This window comes from Aspergillus lentulus, assembly GCF_001445615.1.
Source record: "Aspergillus lentulus DNA, contig: Alt01, strain: IFM 54703, whole genome shotgun sequence".
NCBI lineage: Eukaryota > Fungi > Ascomycota > Eurotiomycetes > Eurotiales > Aspergillaceae > Aspergillus > Aspergillus lentulus.
In genome coordinates, this window is record NW_028322123.1 from 2496972 (window position 1) to 2509744 (window position 12773).

A 12773-nucleotide genomic window follows, 5' to 3' on the forward strand; every position below is an offset into this window, starting at 1 on the left:
GTATAAAGGCTAGTGCAAAACAAATAAATGATTCTATGAAAGGTCATTGGTCACCTGACATGGAACTTGTTCGTCTGTCCAATTCGAAAAGTCGACACAAGACGAATCCTAGGGAGCCACAGCGTTTGTGGAGGCGACAACAACGGTCTTGCTGTCCTCGTCGCGCAGAGCTGGCGCATCTGCGGTGCCTGCTTTTGATGCTTTCAGGGAGGAAGAGCGAGGGGGCCGAAGTGGGCTCGTGTCGATATCCGGCGCAGGGGCGAGCGATGGTTTTTGACACTCGGCCGCTGAATCAATTGAACAGTCAAAAGGCTTACTCTCTTCCTCCGACCTGATGATAGCGTCCACTGGCGAGCCTGGATCCTCATCTGGACCGGAAAAAGTTTCTACTTCCTCAATATCTTCCTCTTCTTCGATAATTTGACTTTTCCGCGTTGCAGCGTGAGCCTTGCTTGCACCGTGGGCCGAATCTATCGCAGCATTGTCGTGTCGGAATTCCGTTACAGCCATGCCACCAGAGGCCATGAGATTCGCTGTGTGTAACATAGGACCTCTGAAGGCAGATTTTTTGCGCCTGGCAAACACAAGGCTGCTTGAGGGCGAGTAGAGCAACGGCGCGGGCGCTGCTTCGTTGAAAACAGATTGCATTCTCCCGTTCGCATCGTGGGTATCACGGAATCCATTGCTTGCATTCCGTACGAGGCGAATGTTACTCGGAAAGCGTGCAGAGGCACTGGGTGTCGTAGGAAGAACTTTGATCGACGAATGTGGGGACCTCGAAGGCCGAGCCGTCGGGGTCGACGCGGATCCAATGCTGTTTGAGGAAACAGAAGACGCCTTGGAGTGAGTGTGCGTATGATGAATGCTTCGTATGGAGGATACAGAAGACGAGGTGGATTTGCGACCTCGTAGCCCCGTGGAGGATCGTCTGTACGAGCCCCTTGGCGTGATCGGAGACGGAGATAGAGAATTACGATGGCTCGGATAGCCAGTACTCAGCGGCCGCGGTTGTCGCGGATATGAATGACGATTGTTGGAATAGGAGGCGCTGCTTGGCGCAAGGCTACTGGCGTTGGATGCGCGCTTGATTTGCGTGGGAGTCGCCAGATCGCCTGCAGGAGGGATATTTGGAGAGGTTGGCGCTGGTTTCTTCCCAGCTTCTTGCCCTTTCCCCGGGCTCAGTCTGTCGGAGAAGAACTTGCGATGCCCTCCCCCCGCTGATTTAGGATGAGGAGACTTTGTTCTCTTCGCGGATTCCATTAACCAATGTTTTAGCGATGCGAGCTGACTGATGATCGGGTATTGACGGCGTCCAGTTCGACGCCTGAGGATACCGTTGTGCTGTGCCAATTCCGGCTGCGACGCACTAGCATGTAGTGTGCTTGGACGTCGCGCATTATCTTTTGGAGGGGGTACTGGCCGACGTCTTGTTGAGCTGCCAGATCGGACCGAGTCCTTGTCAATAGGTGGAGGCGGCGGCGGCGCCGGAATGGTCAAATCCAAAGGCTGCAGGGGAACCGGCTCAGGGAGCATTGGCAGCTCCGGGACAGCGAGCTGAGAGGGAAGACTGCGCCTGTCCCTTCTTCCTCGTTCCTGAAGCAATGTGCCCGGAGACGCATGTCCTTCCTCATCCACTTCAAGGAGTGCGGCAGAGATCTTCTCCAAACGGCTACTAGCGGCGCTGAGTCGTCGCAAGTTCTTTGCCTCGGCCTCTCGTTCCCGTCGCTTGCGTTCCCTCCGGACCTCTTTCCGCTGCTCTTTCTCAATTAGGAGAGCCCACCAGCCGGCGAGCGGATCGCATCGTTGAGCAAGGACACTCTCCATGACCTCGTCGACATTGACTCCAGCACTTTTCATCCGCTGGAGGGTAGTCCTTTCCAAGGGTGTTGAGAAAGGCGCTGGACGAGCGATCTTAAGAATTGCTTGCTGCTCCGGAGCATGCTCTGCGAGAAATGGATGACCCAGTATATCGGCTAAGCTCGGTCGGATGAGAGGTCGCTTGGACAGGAGTAAGTTGATGAGGGCCTTGGCATCGTCGGGGAATTTATCATTGAAGACTGGCTCTTCGGTGAGGATCCTCTTCTTGGTGACTTGATCGTCATCTTCGTCGAACGGCAGCTCCCCGGCGAGAAGCGCATAGAGGATGATGCCTAGACTCCATACGTCCACCTTCTCTCCGGCATACTTCTCGCCCTTCAGCATCTCGGGTGCACTATAACATATCGTGCCACAGAAAGTCTGTAGGTAGCTTGCCTTGCCCTCATACTCTCGCGTAAAGCCGAAATCGCAGAGCTTGACGTTCTCGTGCTTATCCAAGAGGATGTTCTCCAACTTGAGATCGCGATGAACGCATGACCTGCTGTGCACGTATGCGACAGCGCCCACTAGCTGTGTGAATATCTTCTTGACTTTGTCGACTGGGAGGGGACCATGGCGGAGAAGGTAGTTGTAGAGTTCATCACCTGCGCATCCTCTTGTCAGCGTAGCCGATTGCATCACGTTGCAACGTTCCCTACCTGGGCAGTATTCGAGTACAAGCCAGACCAGCTTTTCTGTCACTATAACCTCATAGAGACGGGCGATATGCGGGTGGAGGAACTGGCGATGGTGATGAATCTCGCGTGGGAGGTTCGTATCCTCCCTTGGGGAGGACTTGAGCACAACCTATGGACGAATCCGATTAGAATAGTTCTGCCTCTTGTGTCGGCCGCGGGGTGGATAATACCTTGGAACCATTGGTGAGCTTGTGGGAAGCAAGATAAACCTTGCCAAAGGAGCCTTTCCCAATCAGCCTTCCAAGGGTGTAGTTACCAACGGTTCGAAGGTCCTTCGACGAGAACTCCCTGGAGACGCAGGGTTGATTAGTATTGTAGGGCTTTGGCAGAGCTTGGGTATAGAAGTGGCAGCTTACTCCAATAACTCATGGTATGATTTGGCGAGCTATAGCGCCGTGACGCAAACGCCAAAGTCAGCCACTTTCATTTCAGCAGCACCATAGGGCGGAAACAAGCAGCATTCCAAACGCAAGGATTTATGAGAGGGGAAAACATCAGGGCATACGAGAGACAGCGTAATGACAGGGTTGGCAATAACTACAGCCAGTTGACATGGTATGGCCCAATAGAGTTTGAATGTGGGGTCTCATGAAGATGCGAGCCTTAGGTTGACCGTTTTATGATGCGTCCAAATATCAATGCCTTAAGACGAACCTTTTCCTTTTGTTTCTGGGATTGAACCTCCGCTCTTGTCCTGGCCGACGGCATGTGTTATGAGATCGTCTCCGCCTAATTTGGAGATTCCCGCGGAGATGATGTATGCGCACGATGGGCCGTTATGACGAAAGACGATCACGACGATGACCGCTTGACACTGACATCCAACCTAAGGCGGGATAGGGGACGAGTATTGTGATCAGGGGGTCGAATGGAGACGAAGGACGAACAAGTGTAGCAAAACAAGGAGTTTAATGCGATGGACGGCGGCGCGCAAGATGGCTGGCAGATTGCGGATCGCATAGACGGACGGACCGGGTAAAATGGAATCGAGATTGTTTAACAGTTAGGGAATCCGACTATAACTCGTTCAAGTCACCGCAAAGGAGTAGAGACGACTCGCAGAGGGATGTAAGAAGGACGCAGAAAAATTCCCTGGTCCGAAGCGGAATTTCGGGCCCAACAGGGCGACGTGGAGGTGGAGGAGGATGGACGGAACGGCAGCTGTTTGTGGAAAAGGATCGGAAGGAGGTCGGAAATGACTTGAAGATGAGAAGCTCAGATATTAGTATTAGTAAACAGACCGAAATATATTATCAAGATGGAAAGAGAAGGAGATTCTGTATAAAGACAAGAGGGGGAAAATTGGTCAAGAAAGGAGAAGCTAGCAATACATACCTATATCTATTGGATCTGCCGGAGAATAATATGATGAAACAAGAAGTTGGGTTGTTTCGAGTGTCAACGGACAACCTGATTATTCTGCATCGGCTTGGACAATGACTATGACTATTATTATTATGATTTTCTTATCCTTCTGATTATCTAGCCAACAGGGGGCCATCTGGAGGTATGTACCTTAATTATTATGACGATGACGATGAACCAGGGGAACTGTTATTTGCTTTTCAAAGAATCTATGGACATAATTGCCTACTGCATACGGGCTGTACGCACAATTTCACAACAAGTCAAATTGTTCGACAATCCATTATTATTTATTCATTATGAACCACTGACAGCCAGTAAAAAGGACAAACGGACCATGATACTCATTTGCAGGTGGGAACGTGCGCCGTTTCGACTTTCGAGTCTTTCGGCATCGACATCATCGTCATCAACAACCCAATATCGATCACCCGAGGAGTTTGAGCGCCTCATACACGAGGGTTCCTTACAGGAGCGGTCTGATCTTCACTTTACGTCTACGTATCTGGTATAGCATGTTAATTCCTTGACTATACTGATATCATCACTGAGTAAGTGGCTCTCAGTGCTACTCGTGTGGTCGATAGACGAGCCCCTGAATGGCAGATAGATAAATTACGATGACGACGGCTCCCGGCCAGTTCTAACGGTGGGTGACATGGGCCACCCGTTTTCTAGAACACTTCCTAGCCTCCAGACACGGGAAGTGCTCGCTTGCGTTTTGAACTATCGAATGATTAGATTTTATTGCATGAGTAAATTGCACGAGCAATCTAAACTCATCTCTTTCAAGATAAGCGGGAGCTGCGTATTGCTCCGAAGTGTCATGGAATGAAAATCAACGATTGGGGTATAAATTGGCAAGACTTCTAGCCCAGCCTACGACCTTGGATAATACGAACAGCGTGCTATTTTGGATATCCATCCACCGTAATTTAGAGCATCAATTCGTCTCTTGCCACCAGGGAAGACTTTCCATGTGTTGAGCTGCCCGGTGGCTGGCGCATAATGCAGGATCTACGCTGCTCAGGCCCTCTTCTCCTTGAAATGCGAGAGATACCAGCCCGGCAAACGAGTGTAGAAGATCTTTCATTGACCGTCAGAACAAACCCTTCCTTCTATGTTGTAGGATCTGAGATCTCACCTGGAGGCTCACCAATGCCTTTCCCAAACCCGCCGATAATGTGCTGTGTCTTCTCGAGCAGATATTGCCGGTTGCGCTGCTGGTCGATAAGAGATAGTCGGTCCATCATCTAGTCCTATTAGTAGCGTTCAACATGGCAAGATCGGTAAATACTTACTACGAGCGTACCCGCGTTCCAAAGCGAGTAACATGTATCCGCATATTTGTTGCATCGCCCATTGAAACCTGCCCAGTGCAGAGATTCTTCTGCTGGCGGGGGTAGATTAGGAAGCAAGGCAATCTTCTCATCAAGACTGAGATTGTTTGTATCACGTTGTAAACCATCACTCCGGTCAGGTGGGCAATCGTCTTCCTCGTCCGACTCCTCGTCTTCACCCAAATCGGACATCTGTCTAGAGACGAGCCATTTGAGCAAATCTTTGAATTCCCGACTCCCGGGAGAAAGGAGCGCCATGTGTCCCTGGTCTTCGGAAATACGGCAAAGGAAGGTTAGAGCGCCAATGGCACAATAGGTCAGACCAGCTGTCTTCAGTCAAAATCAGTTCCTTATGGCAGGGTCCATTGTACATACAGTGGGATTCACAAAAGGGCGCTTCCGACATTCCCCCGTCATATGTCTATCAGATCCAAGTATCAGCATCCGCAGGCACAACCCATCATCTAAGAGTCTTCGAACCTGGCAAGCCTGAATGAACTCCACGAGCCTGCCCACATCAATATCGCTCACACCCTCAAGGCCTCTCGCGCTCCTCCCTCGAAGAATGTATCGCGTCCCAGCTGCGCAGCAGCAGAACCGCAAGTCGCGACCGCCCTTGACCTCTCCACCGGGGCCGAGCACTTCTCCGAAACTGCCATCCTCACGTTGAAGTTTGGGCAACCATTGAAGACATTCGATCCGCTTCACCCTCGACAGGTCATCGCCCAGTATAAGCAGCAATACCAGCGCAAAGAATGTGGCCGGGACATTCGCCGGGTCCCAAGCGTCGTTCTCCGGAGTGCGCTTGTCAATTCCAAAATCTGTCCCCGTGAACCCGCGGAAACCCCCCGATGGAACCTGGCAGTGATAAAGCCAGTCTATGTAGCCTTTTCGTTCTTCGGCGGTGATTTTGCTGTCGAGCGCGCCTAGGATGTCCAGTCCGGAGATCGTGAAGAAAGCGAGGAGCATGCGATTGGAGTCATTGGAGGTGTATTGGTGGGGGAGGAATGTCTTGAGACAGCGGAGGTAGTATTTGATGTGACGTTCCTTGTTGAAGACTGCCTCTGTCATGTTGCTGGACTTGACAATGTCGCATCTGCTTGCCCGCGTCAAATCAAGGGTAAAGCTGAGAACAAGCAAAGGAGTGAGTCCCTTGAGTCCGTGGCTCTGAATTGCGGCTTCATTGTTATCATGATTATTTTGCGGGCGGGTTCCGGACTTAACAGCGGCAACCCCACAAGATGGATCCAGACATCGGAGGAAAAAAGTAGCGGAAGCTACGGTACAAAGTCAAGAACATGTACGATAAGTATCGATAGCTCTCAAGTTTATACGCAGCCGTTGCTGTGACTTGTATATAGAATATTATCTTTTCCATATCTCCTCTATCCTCATCTAACATGGCTCTTCTCTCCTCCAAGACGCTAATTCAGGCACACGCCCTGTTTCTGTTTGTTCTGGCCGTGTACCTGACCAGATCCCCAAGCACAGTCACCGAATCAGATGTTGTCTTCATGATAGGGGAAGTGCTACAGATCGTACGTCCGAGGATTCTCTAATCTCATTTCAGCCCAAGCCCTGCCTCATCAAACTTCGAACTGACAGCTCCACGACACCAACAGGATGCAGCCCCGTCCTTTTCACGTCCTCAATCCCCCTTCGCGCTATGCGGCATCCTCCTCATCGCCGACGCCCTCGTCGACCTGATCATCGTCGCTAAAATCCCACGGGTCAATGAGCTCGTCGCCATGGCCCAAGCGGCCAGGAGTCAATCTGCCAGACCCATGTCCAGCGCGATGCAGAACCCCTTCGCAGCGCGCCTCGCCGCACTCTACTCGGAGATCTGGACTTTGCTTTCGGCAGCCCGGTTCTGTCTGTTCTTTGCCGTCTCGTTCTTCATCTACCAGAGTAAACCGGATGCTTGGGGGGTGGGTGCGGGTGCTGCGCGCAGCACAGGAGGGTATGGGTCCGTAGAGGCGACGTCGGGCTTGGACCAGCTGAAGAATAGGGTTGTATTTACGTATGGGTTTATGGAGATGATGTTCTGGCTTTGGGTAAGTCTTGTCCGCCTGCTGGCCACGCTGGTTGTGGAAGTCTTCATTGAGTTGTGCTGATGCGTGGTAGATCTTCATCACTCTCCGCGAAGAGCGGCAGGAAATAGCTGCTCGTTTCGTGGAGCGAGAAGAATAGACGGCGGTATTCCCTTCTTTGGTTGATGCGCATTGGGTCCAGGCGTTGCACATAATCTACAGAGCACCAGAAGAATGACGATGAATTCTTCGATCGCCCAGCAATTACGATATAATACAGCGAAACTCCTGTTCGCGGACTATTAAGCTAGTATATGCGTTCAAAGCAGAACAGATCTCAAGATCCTATCAAAGTCACAAGACAAGTTAAGCTTTGCGGAAATTGGGTCACAATATGAGCACTTGTTGCCATATGCACTTCTTTTTCCCATAAACCGTTCGTCTCGTGTTTGTATTGGTCAAGAATGACAGACAGTCCAGCCATGACGCGAATCCCATGAACCCTAAGCGAGCAAGCCGAAAGCCGCAAGCGCAGCACCGGCAAGGGCAATGAGACCAGTGTCCTTGTGCTGAGCAACGGCAGCCCCGGTACTGCTGTTGGTAGCCGAAGCAGCAGACGAGGTCGCGGAGCCAGTGGTAGAACTGGTTGTGGTAGAAGTGGTTGCAGTTGCAGCGGTCTGGGAGGCGTTGGACTCGGTGGAAGAACTAGAAGTGCTTGTAGAGGATCCAGAGGGCGTGCCAGTGGCAGATTGGGTTGCGTTTGCGCAGCTGGGAGACTGAGGCATGTTGGTTACGCCGGCGGTTCTGCATATCCGGTTCGCAAACTCGACGGCGGCTGCGGGGAAGAATGGGTGAGCGTCTTCTGCAGTCCAGCGTAGATGAGGAGAATCAAGGGTCATGTGTAGGCATGCAGAGTGCCGCAAACAGCGAGAACGAGAACTTACCCTGCTGCTGGTCCGCAGCGCATGATTGGAGAACGCAGCACGAAATACCCGAAATGAAGGACGAGTCGGTGCAGATGCACTTCACGTCAAAACCGCACCTGGCGGGGATGGAATTCGTAGCGCATGATTTCTATCTCAGGTCATCAGTAATGCGTACCAATCACTCTGCACAGAAGAAACAACTCTGTAGCATTGTGAACACATAAATGAGAGGCGACGCTTACAGCACAATCCGGCAGACCGTCAAGGCCCTGGGCAGCTGCCATGCTGAGGCAAGCCGCAAGAGCAAGGGAGACAGAGAAAAGCTTCATTATGAGGATTTGGCTAAGATGCTCGATTGATTGAAATCGTGCTAGGAACGTAGGATCATGTATCTCAGGATAGGCTTAAGAGTAAGATCTGTTGGGAGAAGAAGGTGTAGAAGCGTGGGTGAGGGGACAAGGGTCAGAAAGAGTGGAAACAAGATGGAGTGGTAACTGGCGCGACGATCTTGCAGTAGACTGATGAATGCACAGCCTATCTAGTATGCAGCGAATAATAATCATGCCTTGGAAGGGATGTGTGGTACCTCTCTGATGGTTAGTTTATATTCTAGTTTCTTCCAGGTTTCCATTGCTTTCCCCACTTCAGCTCGATTGATTAAGCCTACGTAGTCGAATTGAACTACTAGATGATAACTGTTCTAGAGTATAGACTCCTCGTTGTTAATCATGGCTATCTGAGTTATCCTTATGGTCGTTAATCTGCAAAAATTAGAAGTGGATATGTAGCTTTCGCATACTTTTTGTTGTTTCTCCGAAGGATCATTTATGGCGCTGGAACATGGTTTCTACAGTACCTTCCTTGTATGAGACACGGGCCAGCTCTTTGGGAGAGGATTTATTGGCAGATTAGTTGCTAATATCAGCCTATGATGAGAAACACACTCAGAATCCTGTAAAAGACCGTCACTTAGGAGCTACCTACTCCCCTTGAGTGTTCCAATGTTATGACCCCATCCTCCTGCACGGGAACCCTGGCTCGTCATGGTTATCATGAACTAGTCCGTCAGCTCGACCCCACCGGCCGCCTATTTTGCTCAAAAATCTGGCCCATCCCCGGATTCTGCTTAGCCGTCAGCCTATCAGGAGAGCCGTGAAATCAACTAGCCTGGACTCCTGGACTCCCTGGAGGCTGGAGCCACCAAGCCCGAGGTTTCTCCCTCTCCCAGACTTCCCAGTTGCTCCACCCGAAATTGTCACCAGTCTCAGACCCTTTCCCCTCCGTCCTTGACCATCTGACTAGGAAACATTCGATAGACTACCAGATTCTTATAGCAACTCTTGGCAAAGGATGCAATGAATTGCTATCATCGCCTCGTCAAGGCTCAAGTCAAATGTCTTTAGGCGCATTACTTTGCTTTACCAGTCCACAGTACCCTTTCTGATGGTCATCGCTGAACTCATAGCTGCATGGGTCCATACTTGGTCTTCACTCAACATGTAAAACTTGTAGATACTGGTATCTCGGAGTATCCCAGCGTACCTTACATTGACCATCCGTCCAGTAGGTACGAAGAATTTTGGCTTCCTGCAGAGGAATGCTGCGCCACCTCCCAACAGGCATTGATCCATGACACCTGGGAAGGGTATATAGAGTACGGTGGCGTAGAGACCTTGACTCCGGGTATCAAATATCGATATTGAGAAGTAACCATAAGGTACAGCAAAAACGAGCAGGCAATACTGAAGTTCTGCGTTGGTCACTATGGCTGGGCAAAGAAAGTCTGTGTCAAGTAATCCTGCGCAAGCTCTGTAAACAGCCGTGACCACAAATTCAGTCCCTCATGTCCCTGCCGATCGACACTGCAGAGGATTCCCTGGCGTTTTGTCTTTTATAAGGATCAATAACTCATAAATGCAGCCTTCTCGTGTGACGTAGAGCGCGTCACACTCGCAATTTTAAGATAGACAGCTTAGGCTTTTACTCTCGCCTCGGCAGAAATCTCGCATTCGTTAACCGACCTCCTTACTCTACAATTTCAGTCTTTATTATAATGAGTATCACAACGGCTGTTGGTCGCTGATTCAAGCCTCTAGTCAGGCACAAGCCCGTGTTACCTCCGTAATTTTATCTACTTATTTGTTCGCCCCGCCACAAGCCAGTGAGCATTGCTTTGGTTGACATACCTTCGGCCCCTCACTCCCTGTCAATATGGGTCTAGGTGTGCTCGAGGACAAGGTACTCGACCATGTCCCTGGTAAGTTCCGGTCTCTGGTCTACATCTTTACAGAAAGACTTGTACAGTCGGAACCACTGTTTTTGATACATTTTGGCTAGGCACATCCTATATCCTCGAAGATCAGACGAATGATCATACCGTTCTCGATTCGCGCCTCAAGTACGATCGCTCTGGCGACGTTCCTACACTTCTAGTACCACAGCCAAGCGATGACCCCAACGATCCTCTGGTAGGTAAAAATAGGTACAATTGTTGAAGCTCGATACTGAGAACCGCCTGTAGAATTGGCCGTTATGGTGGCGCGATGTAATCCTATTCGCGCTTTGCTTCGTTTCAGTCCTCTGTGCAACAACTAGCTCGCTCATGGCCGCCAACACTGTGACCATTGCTCTTCACTATGGGAAGAGTTTCACGTCCGTTGCTCTCCTCACTGGCTACCACCTCTGTGGTGTAGGTGTCGCTGGTGTGCTAATCGTACCGACTGCACGAGTATGGGGCAAGCGCCATCTTTTCATCCTTGGAAATATCCTGATGGTCGTGAGCTGCGCATGGGCTGGGGGAAGTGGCCAGCATTATCAGAGCCTTCTTTGGGCCCGAATCTTCCAAGGAGTCGCACTGGCGCCATTCGAAGCTTTGACAAATGCCTGTGTTGGTGATCTCTTCTTTGTCCATGTAGGTTCCCTCCGCGCTACCTCATGGATTTCGTCTGACCATTACGCCAGGAACGGGGCAAGCGGATGGCCTTATCGAATGTTGCCGTCTTCGGCGCGGCCTTCCTCACACCGGTTTTGGCTGGCAAGATTACGCATTCGCTTAGTTGGCAATGGACGTTTTACCTAGTGGCGATCTTTACCGCTGCTTGTCTGCCCATGACATTCTTCCTAATACCCGAGACGGCCTTCAGACGCGCCGACCATTTCAACACAGACTTTGAGCATGTCGACGACCGCCTTGATGGAAGCCAGTCACATACGCAACTGCAGCCCACCGGATATGCGACTTCTGAAGTGAGCCAAATCTCTGGAGAGCAGAAGCAATCCGTTTTTGGGACCAACGAGAAGCCGCAAGGGGAATCCTCTCGAGGAGAAGATGGCGCCGGTCAGGAACCTACGACTCCTCGCAAGGCCACGTACTGGGCAACTCTGAAGCTATTCAATGGACGGAAGACAGACGAGGACTTTTTCAAACTGCTTCTGAGACCATTTCCCCTATTCTTCCATCCTGGCATCCTCTGGGTAAGTCCTTTCCTCTCCCACAATTCATATGTGACGGCTATTTCTGACTGCCACAGGCTTGCTTGATACAAGGTGTTATCATTGGCTGGACTGTCTTCATCGGGGTTGTCCTGGCTGCCATCTTCCTGGGCCCTCCTCTATGGTTCAACGAGGTGCAGACAGGATATCTCTACACGGGCGCCTTTATCGGCTCTATCTTAGGCCTGATACTGTCTGGCATCTTGTCAGATTCGTTGAACAAGGTCATGATTAAACTCAACAAGGGCAAATACGAGCCAGAGTTCCGTATTTTACTAGTTATCTTCCAACTGATCTTCAGCGGCGCTGGTCTCTACGGGTTTGGGATCGTGGCAGAGGACGTGGGCCGATATGGATGGCTTGTGCCGGACGTCTTCTTTGCTTTTGTCATCATTGGAATGGTCATGGGTGCCGTCGCGAGCGCCTTGTACATTGTCGATGCACATCGTGAGTTGAAACTTCCATACGATAAAGCATGTGGAAAGTGTTGCTGATGACGTTTGATACAGGTCAAATCGCCGTTGAAGCGTTCACGTGCTTATTGATCTTCAAGAACATATTCAGTTTCGTTCTGACATTTTTCGCATATGACTGGCTTATAAGAAATGGGATCAGACCGGCATTTCTAGCTATCTCCAGTATCCAGGTGGGCGTCTGTCTCTTGAGCATTCCCATGTGTGAGTATTCCTTTTCCAGTTACTCGAAGCTTTTGCATCTGCAGCTAACTAAACCACTCAGATATTTTCGGGAAACGAAATCGGTCATTCTTCACGCGTTACAACATTTTGAAGAAGCTGCATCTGTGGTAATCCTTGGCGGATGATTTACGATAGAACGGGATCAATGCCTGCGCAATGTCGTTTTATTATAACACCCTAATGAGTCGCCATGTGCGCGCACTACACTAATTTTAATTTCTCAATCTGAAGCCTTGTTACGGTTATTATGAGCACTCTGGATCATGTGTAAAATAAGCACTCGAACGAAAAGCGGCGTGTATCTGAATCTATGCTTCAATCGAGCGGATTCGTTTGTGACATTGACGTAGATCAGACTAGTTAAGTC

At 50.5% G+C, this 12773-nt stretch overlaps 4 protein-coding genes across 4 annotated transcripts; 2 read left to right on the plus strand and 2 right to left on the minus strand.

Moving 5' to 3' along the window:
• Positions 1-108: 108 nt before the first annotated feature.
• ALT_0786 (uncharacterized protein) lies at positions 109-6331 on the minus strand (the record flags this gene model as incomplete). The annotated part of the gene is made up of 7 exons (XM_089599034.1): positions 109-2462; positions 2517-2664; positions 2726-2886; positions 5065-5173; positions 5222-5586; positions 5636-5681; positions 5741-6331. 7 exons carry the CDS (start codon positions 6329-6331, stop codon positions 109-111), a joined length of 3774 nt encoding a protein of 1257 aa, XP_089456698.1.
• Positions 6332-6660: 329 nt separating this feature from the next.
• On the plus strand, positions 6661-7450 carry ALT_0787 (uncharacterized protein; the record flags this gene model as incomplete). Its single annotated transcript, XM_033556255.2, has 3 exons — positions 6661-6798; positions 6883-7314; positions 7385-7450. The coding sequence occupies 3 exons, from the start codon at positions 6661-6663 to the stop codon at positions 7448-7450; spliced, it is 636 nt and encodes a 211-aa protein (XP_033412146.2).
• Positions 7451-7793: 343 nt separating this feature from the next.
• Positions 7794-8545, minus strand: ALT_0788 (CFEM domain-containing protein; the record flags this gene model as incomplete). The annotated part of the gene is made up of 3 exons (XM_089599035.1): positions 7794-8152; positions 8235-8364; positions 8459-8545. The coding sequence occupies 3 exons, from the start codon at positions 8543-8545 to the stop codon at positions 7794-7796; spliced, it is 576 nt and encodes a 191-aa protein (XP_089456699.1).
• A 1882-nt stretch (positions 8546-10427) lies between these two features.
• On the plus strand, positions 10428-12517 carry ALT_0789 (putative MFS transporter; the record flags this gene model as incomplete). Its single annotated transcript, XM_033556257.1, has 7 exons — positions 10428-10473; positions 10554-10684; positions 10738-11127; positions 11178-11690; positions 11747-12155; positions 12218-12385; positions 12447-12517. 7 exons carry the CDS (start codon positions 10428-10430, stop codon positions 12515-12517), a joined length of 1728 nt encoding a protein of 575 aa, XP_033412148.1.
• Positions 12518-12773: the final 256 nt, after the last annotated feature.